The 26,195-nt window shown below is 38.0% G+C and overlaps 1 protein-coding gene across 1 annotated transcript; it reads left to right on the top strand.

Moving 5' to 3' along the window:
• The first annotated feature begins 844 nt into the window (after positions 1–844).
• Positions 845–26,195, top strand: POLR1F (RNA polymerase I subunit F). Its single transcript, XM_060108574.1, has 4 exons — positions 845–1,125; positions 6,394–6,535; positions 19,302–19,510; positions 20,800–26,195. The coding sequence occupies exons 1-4, from the start codon at positions 872–874 to the stop codon at positions 21,188–21,190; spliced, it is 996 nt and encodes a 331-aa protein (XP_059964557.1). The 5' UTR covers positions 845–871; the 3' UTR covers positions 21,191–26,195.

The raw sequence follows: 26,195 nt of genomic DNA on the forward strand, positions 1-26,195 counted from the left end.
GTGGTAAATGAAAATACTGGGCGCAAATTATAAACTGGCTTGGTAATTTAAGAGCCGGATTAAGGAGTCTGTGTCGTCCTGAGGGAAATGGGGTGCCGGTGTGAGGCTTTAAACAGGGCAAGCTCATGGAGATCTGGCTGCTCCAGAGTATGCTCTTCACCATAAAACTAAGCTTCCACAGGCAATTCTGAAGTTTCGGATACAAGGACGGAAAGAAATGTCCGAACAGAGTGATGTTTTGGCTTTGGGTCCCACAGGCCTTGGGGCTGATGTGATGTTTGGGAGTACAAGAGAGGCCCTTGGGATGACAGACTGAGCCATTTGGAAAGTGGTGGTACGATTTCCTGAATTAGTGGTACAGAATGAGAAGAGAAGCCGGGCTGGAGAGGGATGATGGTTTCGTTTTCAGAAGTGTTGCATCTGAGGCATCTGGGCTGTTTTTTACGATTGGGTTCTCTGCACAAAATATATTCCATAAATATTTTAAAATTTATTTATTGTACCGTCCAAGCTTGTAAACCTACCAAACCACCTTACTACTGGATATGATCAAAGTGTGAACCCCGAATAAATCTACATTCTAAATCCAGTGAGGACGTAGCGAAAATACAGGTTTGCGCTCTCTTAAGCGACGGGGTGATGGTTGGCCTTTGAGCATGCTCAATGCTTAACCACAGGCTCCTAGCTCCACAGGCGTCCAAGTGCGAAAAAGCGGTTGCCCCCTGCTGGTCAGAACTGAGTACTTCAGCGCCAGGAGAGGAAATTTCCTAGGGGCGTGGTAGCTGGTGGATGACGTAGAAACCCGGCGTCCGGAGAGAGGCGGTTATTGACTGCGTAAGCAGTGCGCGCCGTGAGGAACCTGACCAGCCGCATGGCTGCGGGTTGCTCAGCGTCTCCGCGGCCGAAGGCGGCCTCAGAAGGGCCGGTGGTGGGACCGGCCGGCGTCTTGCCTTGCCTAGAATTGCCTACCTACGCGACCGCTTGTGCGCTCGTGAATAGCCGCTACTCCTGCCTGGTGGCGGGGCCGCACCGAAGACACATCGCACTGTCGCCGCGCTACCTTAACAGGAAACGCACCGGTATCCGAGAACAGCTCGATGCCGAGCTCCTGCGCTATTCCGAGAGGTACCAGTCTCTTACACTTTTCTTTCCCAGAGCGGACAACATCATAACGTTGCTTACTGCTCCTTCTTTGGGGCACGGGAGGGGGCAGCGGGTGGACGTCTTAATGGCGCAGCAGAAAAGGGGCGAATGGGAGGTCTCACCGGCCTCGGCGAGCTTATCCCGAGGCATTCTGGAATGGCAGTCCACCTCGAGAGGCTAGTGCCTCCCTGGTCAAGATCTGTACAGAGTCCCTTTCATAGGCAAGAAAGAAAACGTTAAGGTGACATGAATTGTGTCGGCGGAAGGGGTGAAGAAGCTCGCTCCACGAGAGGTAGAGGTAAGAATAGACCAGAGGTTTGGAGACCGGTTAGTTCTGTATGTTTTCTCATTTGACAAAGTTTGGAATGCAGTACTTAAAAAGATTCTCTCTCACTATATAGAAAATTATACATGAAGCATTAATACTTCGATTAATCGTTTATTTATAAACCACGAAGGGCGGTTTTTATTGTTTTGGCCCTGGTACTCTCCCTGGGTTCTTTTCTCTTGGACCTGATCAGGGATGAGAGAAATACTATTACTTTGTTTCCTTTTTAAGAGTAGGAAAAGGAAAGCCTATTGCTCTTGAAGGTGAAAAAAAACCTTTTGATGCATTTAAAGTAAGATATTCGAAAATAACTTGAAAACTCTTAGAATTACAAGGGTGGAGGGTCAGGGGGAGGGGGCAGATATACCTTAATATTCCTCTAGACCACTTGGCTGGAAAGTAAGGGTTATAAAACTAGAGTGAGTGGATTCCCTGGGGATTCGTCATTACCCTTCAGGAATTTAATGAACCCATGGAAATTGCACTTTTCCTATGTCAGTTTTCTTGGGTAAAGCATCCAGGGTTTTCGCTACTTTCTCAAGGGATCCTGAACACTACGCAGGTTAAGCATCTAGAATTTGCAGCTTCCTCCAAGCACCAGCACACACTTGTGTGTCTATTTTGTATACTAGAGACTTGGGATATATATATTAAAAAAAACAAGATCCCTGTTTCAAAGAGCTTTAAGCACTAGTAAAGATATAGATGTAAGCCAGATAAATCAATGAAATGTTAAAATTTGACAGAAATCTAAATTAAGTTATAGTAAGAAGTGGTGAATTGGATCTTAGGACCTTTGAGAACAACTTGGTAGGAGGAGGGTACTTTTGAGATATCAGCATTCTGGGCAAAAAGAGTGGCATAAACAAATGGATAGTAGTTGTGAAGTAGAATACTTTGCCCAGATAATTGTAAGTACTTTATAACTGAAGTAAAGTTTATATCAGGGGAAAGACATTGGGTACAGCTGGAGAGGAGGGCAGTGGCTCAAGGATGGGGTGGAGGATAATTCAGAAAGGATGGCCATTTTGCTCTTCCCCTCCTGCCTTTGCCAGGTGTTTTTTGTTTGTTTGTTCTGTTTGCTTAAGCAGGAAGCTGGGTTACCACTTTGTCCTCTCAATCACCTCCAACTCTGAAACTTGGCACGCTCTTGAGACAGTGGTACCTGTGATGTCTGGGACATAAGCAGATTTGCAGTTTAAGAAACCACTTGATAGCATTATGTGATGGTTTAAGGAGAATGAGACAGTAAATATGAAGAAAAATTAAGAGCTTGTTATACTTGTCCAAGAGAAAATTGATTAGAGAGGATGCATTTGCGAGATTTAAGGATATCTAAGGTGGTCATAAAATCTGGAAACATAGATGTTTGATCTGTAACTAATTAATGCCTCCACTTTGACAGGCTAGAGGAATAGGAACCATTACACCAGAGAGATGAGGAACTGACTAGATAATGATAATTTCTGTAACTGAATTGGACAGTGTGACCATGTGGTCTAAGTTGCACTCTGAACAGATCTGAACTCCCCACCCTACCCCCCATTATTTTTGGGGTGTGCTAAAAACTCCAGTTTATTCTGTGCAAAAGGGGCACCATACATTAAACTGTGCATTAATAATGAGGGACAAAACATTGAATATATCAAGAATTGTAATATTGATCCACCATTTATCATATATAGTTTATGTTTCCAGACTTTGGGGCCATCCTATACAATCAGGAGGACATGCTTCTCTTTGTTTAAGAAATAAGGAAAAGGAGAGAATTGAGAATGGCTCTCATGTTAGTTATCTCAACAGCATCCCCTACGTGACACACTGTCCACCTTTTTTTTTTTTCCCATTGACAGAATTTTTTAAAGATAATACCATTTCAACTTTGAAAAGTCTGCCTAGAGAAAATGAGTAGGTTTCCAAAATCACATTATAATTTCTAAGTTATATCTTTGAGAGGTCATTAAGAAAAAAAAATTCTTATCCCTTTTGTATATGACAGCTCTTGAGTTATTTGAAGGTGGCAAATATGTTTCCCTCCCTGTAGTTCCAGAAAAGGCTTAAGTGTGCATGCAGTCTAATCATCCCTTAAACTTGATTTAATTGTTTTCTAAATATCTCAGGTGAGGCTACCACTCTGCCCTGAAACCTACTTAGGATGGTTTCAGAAAAACAAAGGTAAAAGAGGGAAACATATAATGTTGAGGTATCTGTCTGTGTCTGATGATTTCTAGTAAATTTTATGCAGTGAGTTGCTTCCCAAAAGGTTTGCTGGATTTATACAAATTCTCTTGGGCTTAGGCTGTATGGTCACATTCCCTAGTCAGCAGTTCTGAACCCTGCAGAACTCAGTATGCCCGCTTATAAGAAATATTTTGCAGTACTACCTTTACTGTCATTGGAAACACACTTTAGTGTACTGAAATGAAACTTAAAGTTAGTATAATCTACCTACATAATTGAAAAAACATTCATATAGTGCTCTAATACAATACAATAAAATGTATTTCAGTGTGATAATGCTCAAGCATGACTGCCTGGAAAGAATAAAGCCTCCTTAAACTATACCTTGAATCATTATGAATGTATCAGTTGCAAATGTAGATTGGTGCAGGGATCTTGAGTTGACAACTCATAACATACAGTGTCTATAGTGGTAAAATGCTATTCTGATATAATGTGTATATTCTCAGTAAAGTTCCATGCAAAACAAGCTACTCTTGAATTTATATATTAGTTATATTCCTGGAAATTTTAACTTATATTGAAACCATGCAAAGATTTTATGTTCATACACACACATGCATATATGTATATATTTTTAGGTACTATGACCGACTATTTATAAATGTTTATAAAATGAGGTTTGTCCACTCGTTTAACTCATGTAGAGCTAGGGACAGTTTTCATTGTGTAGGACTGTTTTGTACATGGCAGAATGAAGTTTCCCATCCCTGGCCTTTGCAGTGTGACAACTATCCATAAAATGTGAATTTTATTTCATCTTTATTTTATTTTTGAGTCATATGGGGGTTGCAGTGGTGAACTAGACTGATACCATTTTTTTTTTTCTCAGTGTCTTGGGACTGGCTACACCAACATACACATTTATTACATTTAGAAACACTGATTAGTACCACAAGCTCCCAAATGCCACTTAGGGGACAACAGTTTTCCCCCACTTGAAACTCTTTAATTGCTGATTAGGGGAAACAAAGTGTTAATTTTGTTTTTCTTTCTCAAGTGGCAGTTACTTTTTTTTTTAAACCCCTCCTTTCTCTCTGTTTTCTGGGCCCCTAATATTCTCTTTGTGATGGTATAGTTCCTGCTTAGGAAAGCCACATGCAGAAATTAGTAATTTAAAAGGGTGCTTTCTGGAATAAGTCTCTGAGTTTATGGATTTCCTAATTTGGTATTTAATTAAGTTCTGTTCCAGTGACTCCTGGCTGTTTTAAACAACTGCTACTAGGTATAAATTCTTACTTTTATTCTCTGTGAACCATTCTAGAAGTTTGAGTTCACCAAAAATGTTCTTTGCTCTCAAAGGCCTTAGACTCCTGTCTAGAATCCAGACATGTAAACAAAGAGATTAGGTAAATAAGAACAGTGCTCAGAGTCCTATAGGAGTAGAGGCAGCATGATTTCAGCCTTGCCTGGGGGAGTCAGGAAAGTTTTCAGAAACATGTAGGCAGTTGCTGTGGCAGTGAAGCCACCAGCTCAGACTCCTTAGTAGCTGTAATTTTTTTTTTGCGGTACGCGGGCCTCTCACTGTTGTGGCCTCTCCCGTTGCGGAGCACAGGCTCCGGACGCGCAGGCTCAGCGGCCATGGCTCACGGGCCCAGCCGGCCCGCGGCATGTGGGATCTTCCCGGACCGGGGCACAAACCCGTGTCCCCTGCATCGGCAGGCGGACTCTCAACCACTGCGATACCAGGGAAGCCCCAGTAGCTGTAAGTTTTTAAGAACTTGGAAATGTCATTTGGAAATAGTAGTTGTCCCCTAATCCTGTATGTTTAATCAACATACAGATGATTGATTGATTGATTGATTGATTGTGTGTGTTGGGTCTTCGTTTCTGTGCATGGGCTTTCTCTAGTTGCAGCGAGCGGGGGCCACTCTTCGTCGCGGTGCGCGGGCCTCTCACTGTCGCGGTCTCTCTTGTTGCAGAGCACAGGCTTCAGACGCACAGGCTCCAGACGCGCAGGCTCAGCAGTTGTGGCTCACGGGCCTAGTTGCTCCGCGGCATGTGGGATCTTCCCAGACCAGGGCTCGAACCCGTGTCCCCTGTATTGGCAGGCAGATTCTCAATCACTGCGCCACCAGGGAAGCCCCGAACATACAGATGAAAGTGTCAGAGTCAGTTCTCAAAAAATGAAATAGTTGTATTTGTTAACATTTTGTTTTACTAGCAACAGTTGTAGTTTGGGGATTTTTCTCCATTAAGTCATTGGCTTTAATTAATATTCAGGGGCTTCAGCTTTGACCCTAATACTTCTCTTGCTATATGCCATCTAGTACAGAAATTCGGTAATGGTGGATAATACCAAAATTGCCTTGATTCAGTAATATTCACAGAAATAGACATTTTTCTTGCTAAGTCCCATTTTTTCTTATTCTAGCATGACTAGAATTCAGATGAATAGGAAATAGGGAAGAAGTGTCAACTTATTGCTCTTGCATACTTGGACATTTTGTTTCTGGCTACCTATCTTGAATAATTATTTTTAACTTAGCCATTATTTTTGAACCCTTTGGCGAAATTGAACTTCTAAAGTTGTTGCAGACTAATCATATACTATTGTGCTTTTGCCATGGGCGATTATATTAGGAGATGTATACTCCTTGGACTCAGAATATCTAATCAATTAAAAGGGGATAAACAAATATCGTTTTTCTTTTCTTTTCTTTTCTTTTTTTTTTTTACAGTCTGTTAGGTGTACCCATTGCTTATGATAACATCAAAGTAGTGGGTGAATTGGGAGATATTTATGATGATCAAGGACACATTCATCTTAACATTGAAGCAGATTTTGTTATTTTCTGCCCTGAACCGGGGCAAAAACTTATGGTATGTATCTCTTTTTTTTTTTTATCTTTCTTTGTATAGTTATTTAATTATGTAATTAGGAAAATTTTAAGAGACTGTACACCTTGGAATTCACAAGGGTTGCTTTTGTAGGTAACAAAATCATTTTTAAGGAAACAATAAAAATTATTTTCCATCAGTTTAATCTAGGTAAGTTTTTAAAATTATTTTTATTGAAGTATAGTTGATTTGCAATGTTCTGTTAGTTTCAAGTGTACAGCAAAGTGATTCAGGTGATATATATTCATATATACATATATATATATATATTCTTTTTCAGACTCTTTTCCATTATAGGTTATTACAAGACATTGAATATAGTTCCCTGTGCTATACAGTAGGTTCTTGTTGTTTATTTTATATATAATAGTGTGTATCTGTTAACCCAACCTCCTAATTTATCCTCCTTCCCCTTTGGTAACCATGTTTGTCCTTTATGTTTGTGAATCTACTTCTGTTCTGTAAATAAGTTTATTTTTATCATTTTTTAAAATTCCACGTATAAGTGGTATCATATGATACTTGTCCTTCTCTGACTTATTTCACTTAGTATGATAATCTCTAGGTCCATCCATGTTGCTGCAAATGGCATTATTTCATCCTTTTATGGCTGAGTAATATTCTAGTGTGTGTGTGTGTGTGTGTGTGTATGTGTTTGTGTGTATATGTGTACCACATCTTCTTTATCCATTCCTCTGTCCATGGACACTTAGGTTGCTTCCATGTCTTGGCTATTGTAAATAGTGCAGCTGTGAACATCGGAAGCATGTATCTTTTAGAATTAGTTTTTGTCTTTTCTGGATATATGCCCAGGAGTGCAATTTCTGGATCATATGGTGACTCTATTTTTAATTTTTTAAGGAACCTCCGTACTGTTCTCCATAGTGGCTGCATCAGTTTACATTCCCACTAACAGTGTGGGAGGGTTCCATTTTCTCCACACCCTCTCCAGTATTTATTGTCTGTAGACTTTTTGATGATGGCTTTTCTGAAAGGTGAGGTGATACCTCATTGTGGTTCTGATGTGCATTTCTCTGGTAATTAGTGATGTTGAGCATCTTTTCATCTGTATGTCTTCTTTGGAGAAATGTCTCTTTAGGTCTTCTGCCCATTTTTTGATTGGGTTGTTTGGTTTTTTTGATGCTGAGCTCTATGAGTTCTTTGTATATATTGGAAATTATTCCCTTGTCAGTCACATTGTTTGCAAATATTTACTCCCGGTCCATAGGTTGTCTTTTCATTTTGTTTATGGTTTCTTTTGTGCAAAATCTTTTAAATTTAATTAGATCCCATTTGTTTATTTTTGCTTTTATTTCCATTACTCTAGGAGATGGATTCAAAAAAATATTGCTGTGATTTATGTCAGAGTGTTCTGCCTATGTTTTACTCCAGCAGTTTGAGTATCTGGTCTTACATTTAGGTTTTCAATCCATTTTTAGTTTATTTTTGTATGTGGCATTAGAAAATGTTCTAATTTCATTCTTTTACATGTAGCTGTCCAGTTTTCCCAGCACTTCTTATTGTAGAGATTGTCGTTTCTCCATTGAATATTCTTGCCTCCTTTGTCATAGATTAATTGGCCATTAAGCGCATGGGTTTATTTCTGGGCTTTCTATCCTGTTCCACTCATCTATGTGTCCATTTTTGTGCCAGTACCATGCTGTTTTGATGACTGTAGCTTTGTAGTATAGTCTGAAGTCAGGGAGCTTAATTACTCCAGCTCCCTTATTCTTGCTGAAGATTGTTTTGGCTATTTGGGTTTTTTTGTGTTTCCATACAAATTTTAAAATTATTTGTTTTAGTTCTCTGATACTGCCATTGGTAATTTGATAGCGATAGCATTGAATCTGTAGCTTGCCTTGGGTCGTATGGTTATTTTAATAATACTGATTTTTCCAATCCAAGAACATGGTATATCTTTTCATCTGTTTATGTTGTCTTCAATTTCTTTTCAGTTTTTGGAGTACAGGTCTTTTGCCCCCTTTGGTAGGTTTATTTGCAGGTGTTTAATTATTTTTGACATGATGGTTAATGGGATTGTTTCCTTAATTTCTCTTTCTGATAGTTTGTTTTTAGCTTGTAGAAATACAACCAATTTCTATATACAGTAAGACCCCTACACATGAACCTTCAAGTTGCAAACTTTCAAAGATGGAAACGTGCCTTCCATCAATGTCAGGCATGAGTGAAATCACAATTTGCCTTCTGTCTCCTATTGCTCATGATCCTTCAGCTCTGCCATCTCCCACCTCCTCTCCCTCCTCCAGTCAGTAACTCTTCTTGCCTCTTCACTTGATGCCAGCCCTGGTATGCCAGCTGTTGTACTGTACTACTGTACTTTTTAAGGTATTGTACTGTAAGATTAAAAGTGTTTTATTTTTTTGTGTTTTTTATGTATTATTTGTGTGAAAAGTATCATATACCTATTACAGTACAGTACTGTACAGCTGATTATGTTAGTTGGGTACCTAGGCTAACTTTGTTGGACTTACAAACAAATTGGACTTATAAATGTGCTCTCAGAATGGAACTCGTTCATATGTAGGGGACTAACTGTATTAATTTTGAATCCTGCAACTTTACCAAATTCATTGATGAGCTCTACTTGGTTTTTGGTGGCATCTTTAGGATTTTCTATGTATAGTATATCATGATCCGCAAACAGTGACAGATTTACTTCTTCCTTTCCAATTTGGATTCAGTTTATTTCTTTTTCTTCTATGATTGCTGTGCTAAGACTTCCAAAACTGTGTTGAATAAAAGTGCTGAAAGTGCTCATCTTTGCCTTGTTCCTGAACTTAGATGGAATACTTTCAGCTTTTCACCACTGAACTTGACATTAGCTGTCGGTTTGTCATATATGGCCTTTACTATGTTGACGTATGTTTCGTCTATGCCCACTTTCTGGAGCGTTTTTACTGTAAATAGATGTTAAATTTTATCAAAAGCTTTTTCTGCTTCTATTGAGATGATCATATGGTTTTTACTCTTCACTTTGTTAATGTGTTGTATCACATTGATTGATTTGCGTATTTTGAAGAATCCTTACGTCCCTGGGATAAATCCCACTTGATCATGGTGTATGATCATTTTAATGTATTTTTGGATTTTGTTTGCTAGTATTTTGTTGAGTATTTTTGCATCTATGTTCATCAGTGATATTGGCCTGTAATTTTTCTTTTTTGGTATCTTTGTCTGGCTTTGGTATCAGGATGATGGTGGCCTTATAGAATGAGCTTGGGGGAGTGTTCCTTCCTCTGCAATTTTTTAGAATAGTTTCAGAAGGATAGGTGTTAACTGTTCTTTAAATGTTTCATAGAATTCACCTGTGAAGCCATCTGGTCCTGGACTTTTGTCTGGGGGAAGTTTTTAAATCACTGTTTCAATTTCAGTACTTCTGATTAGTCTGTTCATATTTTCTTTTCTTCCTGGTTCAGTTGTATCTTTCTAAGAATTTCTCCATTTCTTCAAGGTTGTCCATTTTATTGGTGTATAGTTGTTTTGTTGTAGTCTCTTATTATCCTTTGTATTTCTGTGGTGTCAGTTGCAACTTCTCCTCTTTCATTTCTAACTTTATTGATTTGAGTGCTCTCCTTTTTTTTTCTTGATGAGTCTGGCTAAACTTTTATCAATTTTCTTTATCTTTTCAAAGAAATAACTTTTAGTTTCATTGATCTTTTCAATTGTTTTTTTTTTGTTTGTTTATTTCATTTATTTCTGCTCTGATCTTTTGATTTCTTTCCTTCTACTAACTTTGGGTTTTGTTTGTTCTTCTGTCTTTCATTGTTTTAGGTGTAAGGTTAGGTTGTTTATTTGGGATTGTTCCTGTTTCCTGAGGTAAGATTGTATTGCTGTAAACTTCCCTCTTAGAACTGCTTTTGCTGCATCCCAAAGGTTTTGGACCATCATGTTTTTGTTGTCATTTGTCTTTAGGTGTTTTTTGATTTCCTCAGTGTTCCATTGGTTTAGTAATATATTGTTTAGCATCCACGTGTTTGTGTTTTTTACAGTTTATTTCCTGTGGTTGATTTTTAATCACATAGCCTTGTGGTCAGAGAAGATGCTTGATATGATTTCAGTTTTCTTAAATTGACTGAGGCGTGTATTGTGGCCCCAGATGTGATCTATCCTGGAGAATGTTCCATGTGCACTTGAGAAGAAAGTGTATTTTGGTGCTTTCAGATGGAATGTTCTAAAAATAGTAATTAAGTCCATCTTTGTGTCATTTAAGGCCTGTGTTTCCGTATAGATTTTTGTCTGGATGATCTGCCCATTGATGAAAATAGGGTGTTAAAGTCCCCCACTATTATTGTGTTAATGTTGGTTTCTCCTTTTATGTCTGTTAGCATTTGCCTTATATATTGAGATGCTCCTATGTTGGGTGCATATATATTTACAATTGTTATATATTCTTTGATTGTTCCCTCGATCATTATGTAGTTTCTTTCTTTGTCTCTTGTAATGTTCTTTATTTTTAAGTCTATTTTGTTTGATATAAGTATTGCTACTCCAGCTTTCTTTTGATTTCCATTTGCATGGAATACCTTTCTCCATCCCCTCACATTCAGTCTGTATGTGTCCCTAGATGTGAAGTGGATCTCTTGTAGATAGCATGTATACGGGTCTTGTTTTTGTATCCATTGAGCAAGTCTGTGTCTTTTGTCGGGAGCGTTTATTTACATTTAAGGGAATTATTGATATGAATGTTTTTATTGCCATTTTGTTAATTGTTTTGGATTTGTTTTTTAAGGTCTTTTTTCTTCCCTTCCTCTTTTGTTCTCTACTCTGGTGATTTGATGTCTATCTTTAATGATGTGTTTGGATTGCTTTTTTTGTGTATCTATTACAGATTATTGGTTTGTGGTTCCCAGGGGGTTTTGATATAGAAGTCTATATATGTACAAGATTGTTTGAAGTTGCTGATCTTTTAATTTCAAAAGCAGTTCCAATATCCTGCATTTGTACTTTTCTCATGATTGTTGGTTTGTGTGTGGATGATTTCCTGCCTTTATGTTTGCCTTTACTGGTGAGCTTCCCCATTCGTAATTTTCTTGATTCTAATTGAGGCCTTTTCTTTTCCACCTAGAGAAGTTCCTTCAGGATTTGTTGTAATGCTGGTTTGGTGGTGCTGAAATCTTAGTTTTTGCTTGTCTATAATACTTGATTTCTCTGTCAAATGTGAACAAGAGCCTTGCTGGGTAGAGTATTCCTTGTTTTAAATTTTTCCCTTTCGTTAGTTTAAATGTATTGTGCCTCTCTCTTCTGGTCTGCAGAGTTTCTGTTGAAAAATCAGCTGATAAACTTATGGGGGTTCCCTTATATGTTATTTGTTGCTTTTCCCTTGTTTTAATATTTTTTCTTTAATTTTTGTCTGTCTGGTTAATATGTGTCTTGGTGTGTTCCTCCTTGGGTTTATCTTGTATGGGACTCTGTGCTTCCTGGACCTGAGTGAGTGTTTCCTTTCTCACGTTAGAGAAGTTTTCAGCTATAATCTCTTCAAATATTTTCTCAGGCCCTTTCTCTTTGCCTTCTGGGACCCATATAATGCGAATGGTGGTGCATTTAATGTTGCCTCAGAGGTCTCTGAGACTGTCCTCATTTCTTTTCATTCTTTTTTCTTTAGTCTGTTCCATGACAGTGATTTCCACCATTCTGTCTTTGAGCTAACTTATTTGTTTTTCTGCCTCAGTTATTCTGCTATTGATTCTTCTACTGTATTTTTCATTCCAGTTATTGTATTCATCTGTTTGTTCTTTAAAAACACCTCATGCAACTTCTTCGTTTGTGCTGCCAATTTTTTTCCCCCAAGATCTTAGATTATTTTTACTATCATTACTTTAAATTCTTTTTCAGTGAGTTGCCTGTCTCCACTTCATTTAGTTGTTCTTGTAGGTTTTTATCTTGTTCCTTCATCTGGAACGTATCTCTTTGCCATCTCATTTTGTCTAACTTTGTGTTTGTGGTCTCCATAGCTCCTCTTGCTTCAGGTGTCTGCCCTCTTGTTGGTGACGCTGATCCTGAGGCTTATGCGGGCTTCTTGGTGGAAGGTACCAGTCCTTGCCCACTGGTGGGTGGAGCTGGGTCTTGTCCCTCTGGTGGGCAGGGCCATGTCAAGGGGTGTGTTTATAGGTGGCTGTGAGCTCAGTGTGGCTTTAAGGACCCTGTCTGCTGATGGGTGGGGCTGTTTTCCTATCCTGCTGGTTGTTTGGCCTGAGGCTTTTCATCACTGGAGCCTGCAGGCTGTTGGGTAGGGCCAGGTCTTGATGCCAAAATGGCAACCTTTAGGAGAGCTCACACTGATCAGTATTCTCTGGGGCCTCTGCCACCAGTGTTCTTGCCCCCACCATAAGCCACAGCTGACCCCCACCTCCCCCCCACCAGAAATCCTCCAAGACCCATAGGTAGTCCGGCCCCAGCTCCTATGGAGTTACTGCCTTATGCTGGGTCCCAGTGTATATGAAGCCTTGTGTGCGCCCTCCATGAGTGGAGTCTATTTCCCCCAGTCCTGTGGAGCTCCTACACTCAAGCCCCGCTGGCTTTCAAAGCCAAGTGCTTTTAGGGATTCCTCCTCCTGATGCCAGACCCTCTGGCTGGGAAGCCTGACATGGGGCTCACTGTTGTGGGAGAACCTCTGCAATATACTTAATTTTCCAGTTTGTGGGTTGCCCATCTGGTGGGTATGGGATTTGATTATGTCGCGAAAAGGCCCCTCCTGCCGTCTCACTTTGTTTTTTGTCTTTGAATGTAAAATATCTCTCTTGGTGGGTTCCAGTCTTCTTTATCGCTGATTGTTCAGCAGTTAGTTCTGGTTTTGGTGCTTCTGCAAGAGGAGGTTAGCTCAAGTCCTTCTACTCTGCCGTGTTTTCTGGAATTGAGAGGCTGCTTTTAGTTTGGATGCTTGCTGTCTCTTTCCTCACTGTGTGCTTGCCATTATCCCCTTGATATGGGTGTGTAGGTACAGCCTTCCTTACATGCTCCCCGGATAGTAGGGGCAGCACATGGCACCTGGTGAAAGGTCTTGTGTGGGTGGCCACTCTCCACTCCTGGGACACCGGGGGCAGAGCGTGTTGCCTGGTCATGGGTCTCGTATGGATGGCTGTTCTCATGCCCTCCTGAGACAGTAGGGGCAGGGCCTGCTCGTGGGTGTTCTATGGGCGACTACTCTCCACACCCTCTTGGGACAGTGGGGGCTGTGCTTGATGCCTGTTCATGAGTCTCGTATGGGCTGGTGCTATCTGTGCACTCCTGGGACAGCAGGGGTAGAGCTTCACGCCCGCTTCAGGGGTCTTGTATGGGTGGCTGCTCTCCATGCACTCCTGGGACTGGGACAGGGCAAGGCCTGGCACCTGCTTGCAGGTCTTTTAGCAGCGGTCCATGCCAGCCTCAGGAGCCTGCCATGGTGGCAGTGACTCAGCACACTGCTGGAGCTACTGTAGTGGTGTCCTGTTGTCTGGGAGCACTCACAGGGGAAAGAAACTCGTGGTGGGCCTAGTCCTTTCCCTGGGTCTGACCTCTGAAGCCTGAGCTTCAGCACTCAGCCCCCCTCCCACACCAACAGAGGAGTGTCTCAGGCTGGGGAATGCAGTGTGGCAGTGCCGATCTTCCGTGCATGTTATTCTCCATTTTGCCTTCTGCACACCAGTTGCTGCTCTCTCCTCTTAGGCTATGAAGCTACCCCTCCATACATTCTGATCTCCCTGTTGGTGAAGAGACTTCCCAGGGTGTGGGAACCTTTCCTCCTTCACAGCTCCTTCTTTGGCGTGCAGGACCCATTGCGATTCCTTCTTTTTCATTTTCCTTATATCCTACTTGGCTATGGGGAGGTTTTCTTGTGATCGGAAGTCTGAGGTCTTTTGGCATTTAGTAGACGTTCTATGTGAATTGTTCCACTAGTAGATGTATTTTTTTTTTTTTTTTTTTTTTTTTGCGGTATGCGGGCCTCTCACTGCTGTGGCCTCCCCCGTTGCGGAGCACAGGCTCCGGACGCGCAGGCTCAGCGGCCATAGCTCACGGGCCCAGCCGCTCCGCGGCATATGGGATCCTCCCAGACCGGGGCACGAACCCGTATCCCCTGCATCGGCAGGCGGACTCTCAACCACTTGCGCCACCAGGGAGGCCCCTAGTAGATGTATTTTTAATATTTTTGTGGGAGGTGAGCTCTCCATGTCATACTCCTCTGCCATCTTGATCCCCTCCAGCCAGTCTGTGAACTTTGGTTGGAGCATTTAGTCCGTTTACATTTAAGGTAATTACCAATATGTATGTTGTTATGGCTGTTTTTTAAAGTTGTTTCAGACTTGTTTTTGTAGGTCTTTCTTTTTTTCCCCTTTTTAAATTTTATTCTCTTGTGAGTGGGTGATTATCTTTAGTGTTATGTTTGGATTCCTTTTGTCTTTTGTGTGTGTATATCTATTACAGATTTTTGGTTTGTGGTTACCATGAGGTTTTTGTAGAGCAGTCTCTCTCTCTCTCTATATATATATAACACACATATATATAACATATATATATATATAACACACATATATATATATGTATGTGATTGCTTTTAAGGTGTTAATCTCTTAATTTCAAATGCATTTTAAATGCCCTGCACTTGTACTCTTCTCCCCTCATGATTACTATTTTTGATACCATATTTTACATCTAATTGTTTTGTGTTTCCCTTAATTGCTTATTGTGGATGTAGGTGATTTTTACCACTTTAGTGTTTTCCCCTTCCTACTAGCTTTGCATATGGGTGATTTCCTACCTTTACTATGTTTGCTTTTACTGGTGAGTTTTTGCATTTTGTAATTTCCTTGTTTCTAGTTGTGGCATTTTCTTTTTTGCCTAGAGAAGTTCCTTTAACATTTGTTGTAAATCTCGTGTTGTGGTGCTTAATTCTTTTAGTTGTTGCTTATCTGTGAAGGTTTTAATTTCTCCATCAAATCTTATGAGACCCTTGCTGGGTATTTATTCTTGGTTGTAGGTTTTTCCCTTTCATCACTTTAAATATATATATCTTGCTACTCTCTTCTGGCTTGTGGAGTTTCTGCTGAAATATTAGCAGATAGCCTTATGGGAGTTACCTTGTAGGTTATCTGTTGCTTTTCAGTGTGTCTTGGCATGTTCTTTGAGTTCATCCTGTATGGGACTCTACATTTCCTGGACTTGAGTGCCTCTTTCCTTTCCCAGGTTAGGGAAGTTTTCAGCTATTATCTCTTCAGATATTTTCTCAGGCCCTTTCTCTCTTAACCTTCTGTGTCCCCTATCATGTGAATCTTACTGCAGTTGATACTGTCCTAGAGGTGTCTTAAACAATGTCATTTTTCATTCTTTTTTCTTTTTTCTGTTCAGTGGGAGTCTAGGCAAGTTTTTAAACTCCATGCTACTAAAACTGACATGCATGTACAGAGTATATGCCCCATCCAATTTATTCTCTGTATACCATCAGAATGATTTTAAAGGGTTAAAATTTTTTTTATTATTTTATAACTTCTCAAATATATACAAGTATAGTTTGTTTATATAGGATTCAGATGGTATAGCAATATATAGAACTGGAGTTGCAAATCCAAATAGCTGTGGGACCAGACAGGTAATGGAAATGAATGATAGGGGTCAGGGCATCCATACTGTGCTGTGGAAATGAAGCCCCTGTGGGGAAGGTCTTTCAGTTTTTTGTTTTTTGTTTTTTAAGAGAAGGTGAAAATGCAGAAATTGATGTGAAATCTACTAAAATGTATACATTTATCCACATCACTTGCTCCTTTCCCACCAGCAGTTTTCTGTGTTCATATGTACTTGTTATATATGTATTTTTTCCTTTAACTAAAATACTTGTCTATAGGAATTGTTTAGTCTATGAGAACTATTAACTAGCCCTTGATACTGTTAATTAAAATGTAGGTCAGATTTCACTATAACAAAATTACAAGGCCTTTCTAATTTAAAATTTTTTTTTTTTTTTTTTTTTTCGGTATGCGGGCCTCTCACTGTTGTGGCCTCCCCCGTTGCGGAGCACAGGCTCCGGACGCGCAGGCTCCGGACGCACAGGCTCAGTGGCCATGGCTCACGGGTCCAGCCGCTCCGCGGCATATGGGATCCTCCCAGACCGGGGCACGAACCCGTATCCCCTGCATCGGCAGGCAGACTCTCAACCACTTGCGCCACCAGGGAGGCCCTAAAAATGTTTTTGAATGTCATTTGAACTGCTAGAAATACTACCCTTGCCCTCCAAACTGGGATCCTATAAGCTCCATACTATTAAAGTTGGTGGTAGATTTGTACTTTAAAATTCCCAAATTAAACTGTCATCTGCTTTTTGTAAATTATCATAAATGTAAATATGTGCATGGAAATAACATTCTAATTGTACAGAAAGTGAAATGAAGTTAAATTATCCCTTTTACTCTATCCCCTACAATAAGATCTAGTCCTCAAATACATTTGACCATTTTTTTCCATTTAATAATATGAGATATAGTTTACATACAATATAATGTATCATTTAATTTACATACAGTAAAATGCAATAGATCATCCTGTGCAGCCCAGTGAATTTTGACAAGTGCATATACCCTTCTCTCTCCTTAGAAGTGACTCTCGTGCCCTGTCCTGGTCAATCCCCTTTATCCTAGATACAAACACTATTCTGATTTCATTATCATAAATTAATTTCACTTGTTCTGTAATTCCTTATTAGTGGAATTTTTCGTTATACACTCACAGTCTGGTCTCTTTTGGTTATGTTTTTGAGTAATATCCATGCTATCGGGTATACTGGTGGATTTTGTCATCTAATCATTCATGGTATTCAGTTATATGAGTATATATGTACTTTGGTTATCAATTTGATTATCCAGCCTCATTGATGGACATTTGGGTTGTTTCCAGTCTGGACCTGTTACGAACAGAGCTATTGTAAACATGTATTTTCATTTCTCCTAAGTAGAAACTTGAAGCAGTATTGCTAGGTCACAGGGTAAACGTGTGTTTAACTTCATGGAGAACTAATATCCCCTTCAGTACTTCCAGTTGCTCTGCATTCTTGCCAACAATTGGTGTTGTCTTTTGATTTTACTGATGGGCATATGGTAGTTTTTCCTTACGGTTTTAATTTGTATTTCCCTCATGAGCTCTTTTTCATATGTTTCGGTAAGAAGGGCCTGTTCAAGTAATTTACCCCTTTTTAACTGGGGTTTTATATTCTTTTCATAGTTTTGGTACAAATTCTTTTCAGGTAACTGTATTGTGAGTATTCTTTCCCAGTCTGTCTTATTTATTAACTTTTAATGGTACCATTCGACAAGCAGAAGCTTTTAATTTTGATGCAGTCTAATTTATCATATTGTACTTTCTAGATCCTATCTAAGAAACTTGGCTACCCCTCAGTTGCAAGGATATTCTTTAAGATTCTAGAATTTTTGTAGTTTTAGCTTTTCTGTGTAGGTCTGTGATCAATCTTGTTTTTTTGTATGTAGTACTTTGTAGGTCCTTGAGCTCCATTCTCTTGCCCATATTCAGTGTTCTCAACCCATACATTGAAAAGACTTTCCTTTGCTCATTGAGTATTTTTTAATTGAAAACTTTGTCTTTTGTAACAGTTTTAGAAAAACTGAATGGAAAGTATAGCATTCTCATATACATCACCTCCTTCCCACACCCCTCCCCCCAAAAAAACACCTCACATAAACATACTATTTCAGTTATTATTGACATACATACAGATGTGGTACATTTGTTACAATTGTTGAGCCAATATTGATACATTATTAAAGTCTATAGTTTACAGTAGAGTTCACTCTTTGTAGTGTACATTCTTTGAGTTTTGACAAAGGTATAATGACATGTATCCAACATTACACTATCCTATGGAATAATTGGTCACTCCTCTAAACATCCTCTGTGCTCTACCTATTCATTGCTCCCTCCCTTGGAAACTATGGCAACTACTTTTTTTTATCTTTAACTGTCTCCATAGTTTTGCCTTTTCCAGAATGTCCTATAGTGGAATCACAGAGTATGTAACCTTTTCAGATTGGCTTCTTTCACGTACAAATATGTGTTTAAGGTTCCTCCATGTCTTTTTCTTGGCTTGATAGCTTCTTTCTTTTTATTGCTGAATAATATTCTAATGTGTAGATGTAGCACAGATTCTTCAGACCATCCAGAAAGTACCATTCTGGAATCCAGACTCCTTATAAGGAGACAAGTAAGTTTTATTCTGTCACATGTGGAAGGAGGTACTGCCATTAAACAACACTGTATATGTGTTATTATTTCTTACAGTTTTATAATTCAAAATATGTGATTTAAAAAAAATGCTTCAGGTTTTCATTCATATACTTTATATATGTTGATTCCAAGGGGAATAGAAAACTAAGTTTCTTGGAAATTTAACCTTAAAATCATATTTTTTGATTACAAAAATCTATGATAAAATATATAAAATACATAAAATCATATATAAAATCATGTTTTATTGTTATAAAATCATATATTGTTATTTAGTTTTAAAGCTTCTAGTAATGTTATGGTTTAGTTAAAATAGCCATGCTCAAGGTGAGCTTTCTAAAAACTCTACAGTGTTCCTAAAGTGGTATTTTAGTGTAATATGTGGTAAGCTTTAAATGAGGATCAACTTTTTCAATATTGAATTATACCATTATTTTGATATTTTCTATTTGAAGACTGTAAAGTTTGTTTCACCTTTTAACTCTTTGGCTCTCTTCTTGATGTAATACTCTTTTTTCCTTCTTCTCAGGGTACAGTTAATAAAGTGTCTTCCAGCCACATTGGCTGTTTAGTACACGGGTGCTTCAATGCCTCCATTCCTAAACCTGAGCAGATGCCAGCCGAACAGTGGCAGACTCTGGAGATAAACATGGGTGATGAACTAGAATTTGAAGTATTTCGTTTAGACTCAGATGCTGCTGGAGTATTCTGCATTCGGGGAAAACTAAATATCACTAGGTCAGTTCCAAATCACATTATTGTCATTTTGATACTTAATCGTTTCTATTAATTCTGAATTTAGGGAACATAAATCCTGCTTTTAAAAAGTTAATTTTTTTACTGGAATATTTGTACTTTCAAACCATAAAGTCAACATAAATATGAATCATAAGTGCTCTGACAGTGCATTGAATATTCTAAAGCTCTAACTGGTCTGCATTTTATTAATTCAATTTTTTATTGTCTAGTTTGTTGGTAATCTTTTTACAAGTTGATCCCTGAACTTGAGACTACTAGAAGCTTAATCATATTGCATAACAACTATTACCGTTTTGTTTTTACAGAGTTGAAACAAAAATAATTATTTTATTATTGTCATTATACCACATAGATCATTTAATTTCTGTATTTTTCTTGTTTGGAATTCTTGTAAGAATTACTTTGATCCTGAGCCTGGGTTCATGGGAGCCAAGTTTAATGGCGGGCAGGGGGGGTGAAACTTTCCCATCCTGTGTTAGCATCTTTTTCTAGATTCTGCCTTGATAAGGCCTTGATAAATAACAAGAGTATGGGTTAAAGTTCTAGAGCAGCTGTCCAAAAGAACTTTCTGTGATGGTAGAAATGTGCTATATTTGTGCAATATAGCTTGTTGCTCAAGCCTCACTCTTGGGCAACTGAAATGTGACTAGTGTGACTGAGGAAGTGAATTTTTTAAGTTATCTTATTGAAATTTCTTAAATTTAAATAGTTATAATAGTTATAGGTGGCTAGTGCTACTGTATGGGACAGCAGTTCTATAGAGAGGGGGCTACTTCATTGATCCTTGTTTTCATAAAATATTCACAACTTTGAAGTCATACTGCTTCAGCATAGGTTAAGAACAATGAACTATTACTTGAAACAAGGATTGAGGTAGTAGATAGGGAACTCCAGAAGTTTTTTTTTCCTATCAAATGTCACTGGTTTGGCTGGTAAGGCTGGGTATGGTGATGTTTAGTGTTCAGTTTGTTTTTCTGAACCAAGCTAAAATTTAGAAGCCATGTTTTTGACAAAAGTTTATGTCATTTTTATGTGTGAAATAGTCTAGGAAAAGTACTTGGGAAACAAAAAATTTAACATTTCCGAGACATGTCAATGTGCTGGGAGATAACAGGATAGAATATTTGAAATTTGTGTCCTAGGTATGTTATCTTGTACTACTGTCATTATTTAGAAAAATCTTTGCATGTGGGGAATATTCTTGATCTTATTTTGTTCTTTCATTTTTGCTTAATGTTCTGTAAATGTTTTAAACTGTTAATTTATAGTTTACAAACCAAGTGCTCTGCAGTTTCTGAAGAAGTAACAGAAACTGGCACTGAAGAAGCTACTGAAAAACCTCGAAAGAAGAAAAAGAAAAAGAAGAAAGACCCAGAGCCATATGAAGTGGAAAGTGGTACCACAGAGCTAGCGGATTTTGCAGATGTTACCATGAAGGAAGAGACAGATCTGCAGATTAATAACAATGTGAATGACCTCTGGGAGGAAGAGCCGAAGAAGAAGAAGAAGAAAAAGCACCAGGACCTTGTTTTCCAAGGCAGTGACTCCAGTGGTTACCAAAGTGACCATAAAAAGAAAAAAAAGAAAAGAAAGCACAGTGAGGAGGCTGAATTTACACCACTTTTGGAACATGCACCTAAAAAGAAAAGGGAAAAGTAATTTTCTTTAGTGCATTTTAAATATGATTTGGTTTTTTAAAAATTGATTTACACAAAACAGATGACTGAAGTTTGAACTATGAAATGTTTTGTATTCCAATACTTTGCAAAACAGGGAACGTTTGATTAGGAGTTGAGTTTTTGGTGCTAAAACAAAACAGATAAATATGGGAAATGCCAGTATTATTAAAGCGCCATTTTACTGTAAACAGAATAGAAAGGTAAGAGCTGCCCGCAATCTCAACTCCAATTCTTCCAGTGATACATTCTAAATAAAATGATTTCTACAGTCTGCAAAGGGACTTTTAGGGACTTTTAAAATACAATGTTATTTCATATCATATAGAATGAGTTTTGAGCTTGGGTTTTGTTGTTGTTACAGGTTTCACATTTAGTCATGATGTTACATGACATGCTATTTTGCTTTAATTTCTCTTATCATGGCTACTACAGTATTTCTACTGTTTAACTTACAATGGTTTGCCAAAGGAGTTTCTGAAGTTTCCAGAGCTCTTAAGAACTTTGCCACTACTGACTGTGTGGTAGGAAACAATATTCACTATTCTTTTCTTCTAGGTGCATGTATGTTGTTTTCCTTTTTCTCTCAGTCTAAGAGGTTGATGGAGAGGCTGTTTTCTGACACTTGTTCGTTTGTGCCTCAACCGTTCTGCTTTTGTTATGTGTTGGAGAGGAGGAGAGTCTGCTGAAGACAGGAAAATGTGATTATGACTAGTGGGGAATTTCTGGGGAATTTCCCTACTTTTAACATTTGAGTTAAGCTACTAGAAATTATTATGAAGAGAAAACAGCTATTCACTGCTTTCACTGCGAAAATGTGGACTATGTCTTAACTATTGGAAAACAGTGAAGAATGAAATGACAAGCTGGTTCAGCCTGATAATCAATGCAAGGTCGTATTCATTCATTTAACAGGTATTTGATGATCTGTGTGGAAAACACATTCTGCTAAGGTCCAGGGGTATAATGGCAAACAAGGTAGAAATAATTCCTTCCCTCATGGAATGTCATAGGAAAAACAGATGCACATACACAATATAAGTAAGAAAACACAGAAAAATACTAATTGTGGTAAGTGCTACAGAGAAAAAGAAGATTGTCTGTCTACTCACTGTTAGTTGTGATCCATGGAAGCCATTTTCATTGCCATTTATCTAGTATCAGATATAGTACTTACTGGTCTTACATTGTTTAATGTTTGTTAATGTATGGGTTCCCATAGTAGTAGGTCCAAATCTGTAATGATAGAATATAGTATTTGGAGAGTGGCAGTCATTCACAATGTTTGTCTACAAGCACATGTGCCAGACAGTGGAAATGTGCAGGCCAGTATCTTTCCTTATCATTAGGTTCCTGTGGGTAATTTAGCCCTCAGAATGTAGCTAGTCCAAATAGAGATGAGGTATCAGTATAAAATACACATCAGATTTTGAAGAGGTACAAAGAAATAATGTAAAATATCTCAATTTTGTATATTGGTGAGATTATAATATTTTGGTACAGTGGGGTAAATAAAATGCTACAATTAAATCAGCTTTTTTCATTTTTTTTTTTTTTTTTTTTTTGCGGTACATGGGCCTCTCACTGCTGTGGCCTCCCCCGTTGCGGAGCGCAGGCTCAGCGGCCATGGCTCACAGGCCCAGCCACTCCACAGCATGTGGGATCTTCCCAGACCAGGGCACGAACCCGTGTCCCCTGCATCCGCAGGCAGACTCTCAACCACTGCGCCACCAGGGAAGCCCCTCATTTTTTTTTTTTTAAAGATTAAAAATGGCATCTGAGGGGCCCACATTATCTTTGTTTTGGACAGCACTGGTTTAAAGGAAGGATGATTTGAAAAAGATTTAAAACAAGCTATACCATATTCTCAAGAGTTTAATGTACTACCATACCCAGAAAATGTCTTATAAATACTTCCTTTAAATTTAAATACATAAATTTATTATGTCTGACTTAATGTGAAAAATTAATGTTTAGTGAAACAATTCTAAATCCCTTCTGGTAAATACTAAGGAAGCTGTTAAATTGATGCTATTCATGGAAAAATACTTTATGGCTTAGCAAAATAAATTCCCACATATTTATTGTATTTTGCTTCAGTTGCTGCTTCTGTTAATGTTGTATTTTAAAATAATTTGCATCTTTGAAGAAAAACATGCTGAACTTGAAACTAGATTTATTCATGTTTTTCACAATGTCAGTAGCTTTGAAAAGGCAGATCTGGTCATTTGCCTTGCCTACAATAAAGTGACAATGACAGTTGTTTTTATCTGATACAGAAACCTCTGATGATGGTATCTTCCATATATCCTTCAAAACACTTCTCACATGCTACACTAATCTAGGTTTTTCCTTTTTATCTTGGAATTTGCTCATTAAAATTCTCTAGCCTAGGCTAGACCCCTTATCCTCTCTTCAGTTCCTATTAATCATTAATCACTGGGAATAAACAGAAGTTTGAAATGTTTTCAAGGCTCTGGTCACCACAACACCAATCACACCCTCTATCAAGGGGATAATGGCCAGCACATACTGAGGAAAAATGTGGCAGGCATCCATACTGAAAACAGCCCTCCAAAAATATTAGATTCATACAGGCTACAGAGGGATGCTCCCACATAAAAACAGCCCTTCACAGTAGATAAGTTTCTCCTAAATTCACAGAGGAATATAAGTAAAATGAAGAAGCAGAGGAGCCAGTCCCAATAAAAGAACAAGAGAAAAGCCCCTGAAAGAAAGAATAATGAAACAGACCTCTCCAGTCTACCAGATCCTGAATTTAAAAAGGAGGTAATAAAAATACTGAAGAAATCAAAGGCTGTCAATAGAAATGCACTAGAACTAGAAACTATAAAGAGGAGCCCATTAAAATTAGAAAACTCATTTGCCAAGATGAAAGCTGAGCTAAAGGCAATGAATAGCAAACTAATGCAGAATTAATACGTGATCTAGAAGATATAATAATGGAAATCTATTAGAACAGCAGACAAATGAAAAAAAATGAAAGCAATATATGAGGCCTATGAGATAATATCAAGTCGGCCAATCTACACATAATTGGGATGCCAGAAGGAGAAGGAAGAGAAACAGGAATGGAAAATGTATTTGAAGAAATTATGGCTGAAAACTTCTCACAATTAAAGAGAGATCCAGGTACAGGAAGCACGGAGGGTCTCAGACAAGATGAACCCAAACAGACCTACACCAAGACATATATTAAAATGGCAAAAGTTAAAGAGGATTCTAAAGGCAGCAAGAGAAAAAGAGTTAGTTAAAAGGGAACCACCTTAAGGCTATCAGCTAGTTTCTCTACAGAAACATTGCAAGTCAGAAGGGAGTCTCAAGATACATTCAAAATCCTGAAAAGGAAAAACCTGCAACCTAGGATACTCTACCCAGCAAGATTATAATTTAGAATAGGAGAGAGAAAGAATTTCTCAGAGAAGCAAATTTTAAAAACTAAAGTAATACTAAACTTAACCTGAAAGAAATATTGAAAGGTCTTCTCTAAATAGAAAAGAAGCAAAAATCTACAGAAAAGAAATCACAATTGTAAATTACTTAAATAAGACAGTACATAGATTTTTTTTAATCAAAAAAATTTGTGAAAGTGAAAATAACTACAATGAATAGCAAAAGGATAAACATAAAAATGTAAAAGAGGACAGAAAAATCATAAAATGGGAAGGGGAGTAAGAAAATGTAGTTTTTTGTTTATTTTTTTTACAATGTGTTTGATCCTGTATGATTGCAAGTAGATATAGTAATGGGTTAACATATGTGAGAAGCTGGGTAACCACAAATCAAAAACATACAATAGATTCACAAAAACCAAAAAGGAGAGAACTCAGGCATAATATAAAAGAAAGCCATCAAACCACAAAAGGAAAAACAAAAAGGAAGAAAGAAGAAATACAAAATCAACTGGAAAACTAGGTTTAAAATGGCAATAAATACATGTCTATAAATAACTACCTTAAATGTTAATAGAGTAAATGCTCCAAGCAAAAGACAGAGTGGCAGATTAGATGATAAAACAAGAGCATACAATATGCTGCTTACAAGAGACCCACATTAGGGCAAAGGACACACACAAACTGAAAGGGGATGGAAAAAGATATTTCATGCAAATGGAAATGAAAGCAGTGGTAGCAATAATTATATCAGACAAAATAGACTTTAAAACAAAGGCTACAAAGAAAGATAAAAGATATTTCATGCAAATGGAAATGAAAGCAGTGGTAGCAATAATTATATCAGACAAAATAGACTTTAAAACAAAGGCTACAAAGAAAGATAAAGAAATGACACTATATAATGATAAAATGATCAATACAAGAAGAGGATATTACACTTGTTAGCACATATAAGAGCACCTAAATACATAAAACAAATACTAACAGGCATAAAGAGAGAAATTGATGTGAATACAATAGTAGAAGACTTTAATACCCCACTGACATCAGTAGATCATCCAGACAGAAAATCAATAAGGCAACAGAGATCCTAAATGACGGAAGAGTCAGACTTGATATTTTCAGTACATTATATCCATAAAAACTAGAATATACATTCTTTTCAAGTGCACATGGAACCTTCTCTAGGAGAGACCACATACTAGGAAAGAAAACAAGCCTCAACAAATTTAAGAGGATAGAAATTATTTCAAGTATCTCTTCTAACCAAAATGGCATGAAACTAGAAATCAACCACAGAAAGAGAAATGAGAAAAAATGATTATATGGAGACTAAGCAACATGCTACTAAATAAACCAATGGGTCAACAATGAAATCAAAGGGAAATTTTTAAAATACCTTGAGACAAATGACATCGGAAACACAACCATACAAAATCTATGGGATGCAGTAGAAAGCAATCCTAAGAGGGCTGTTCATAGTAAGACAAGCCTTCCTCAAAAAAAATAGAAACATTTCAAATAAACAACCTAACCTAACCTACCACCTAAAAGAGTTAGATAAAGAAGAGT

This window comes from Mesoplodon densirostris, chromosome 9 (assembly GCF_025265405.1).
Source record: "Mesoplodon densirostris isolate mMesDen1 chromosome 9, mMesDen1 primary haplotype, whole genome shotgun sequence".
Lineage (NCBI taxonomy): Eukaryota > Metazoa > Chordata > Mammalia > Artiodactyla > Ziphiidae > Mesoplodon > Mesoplodon densirostris.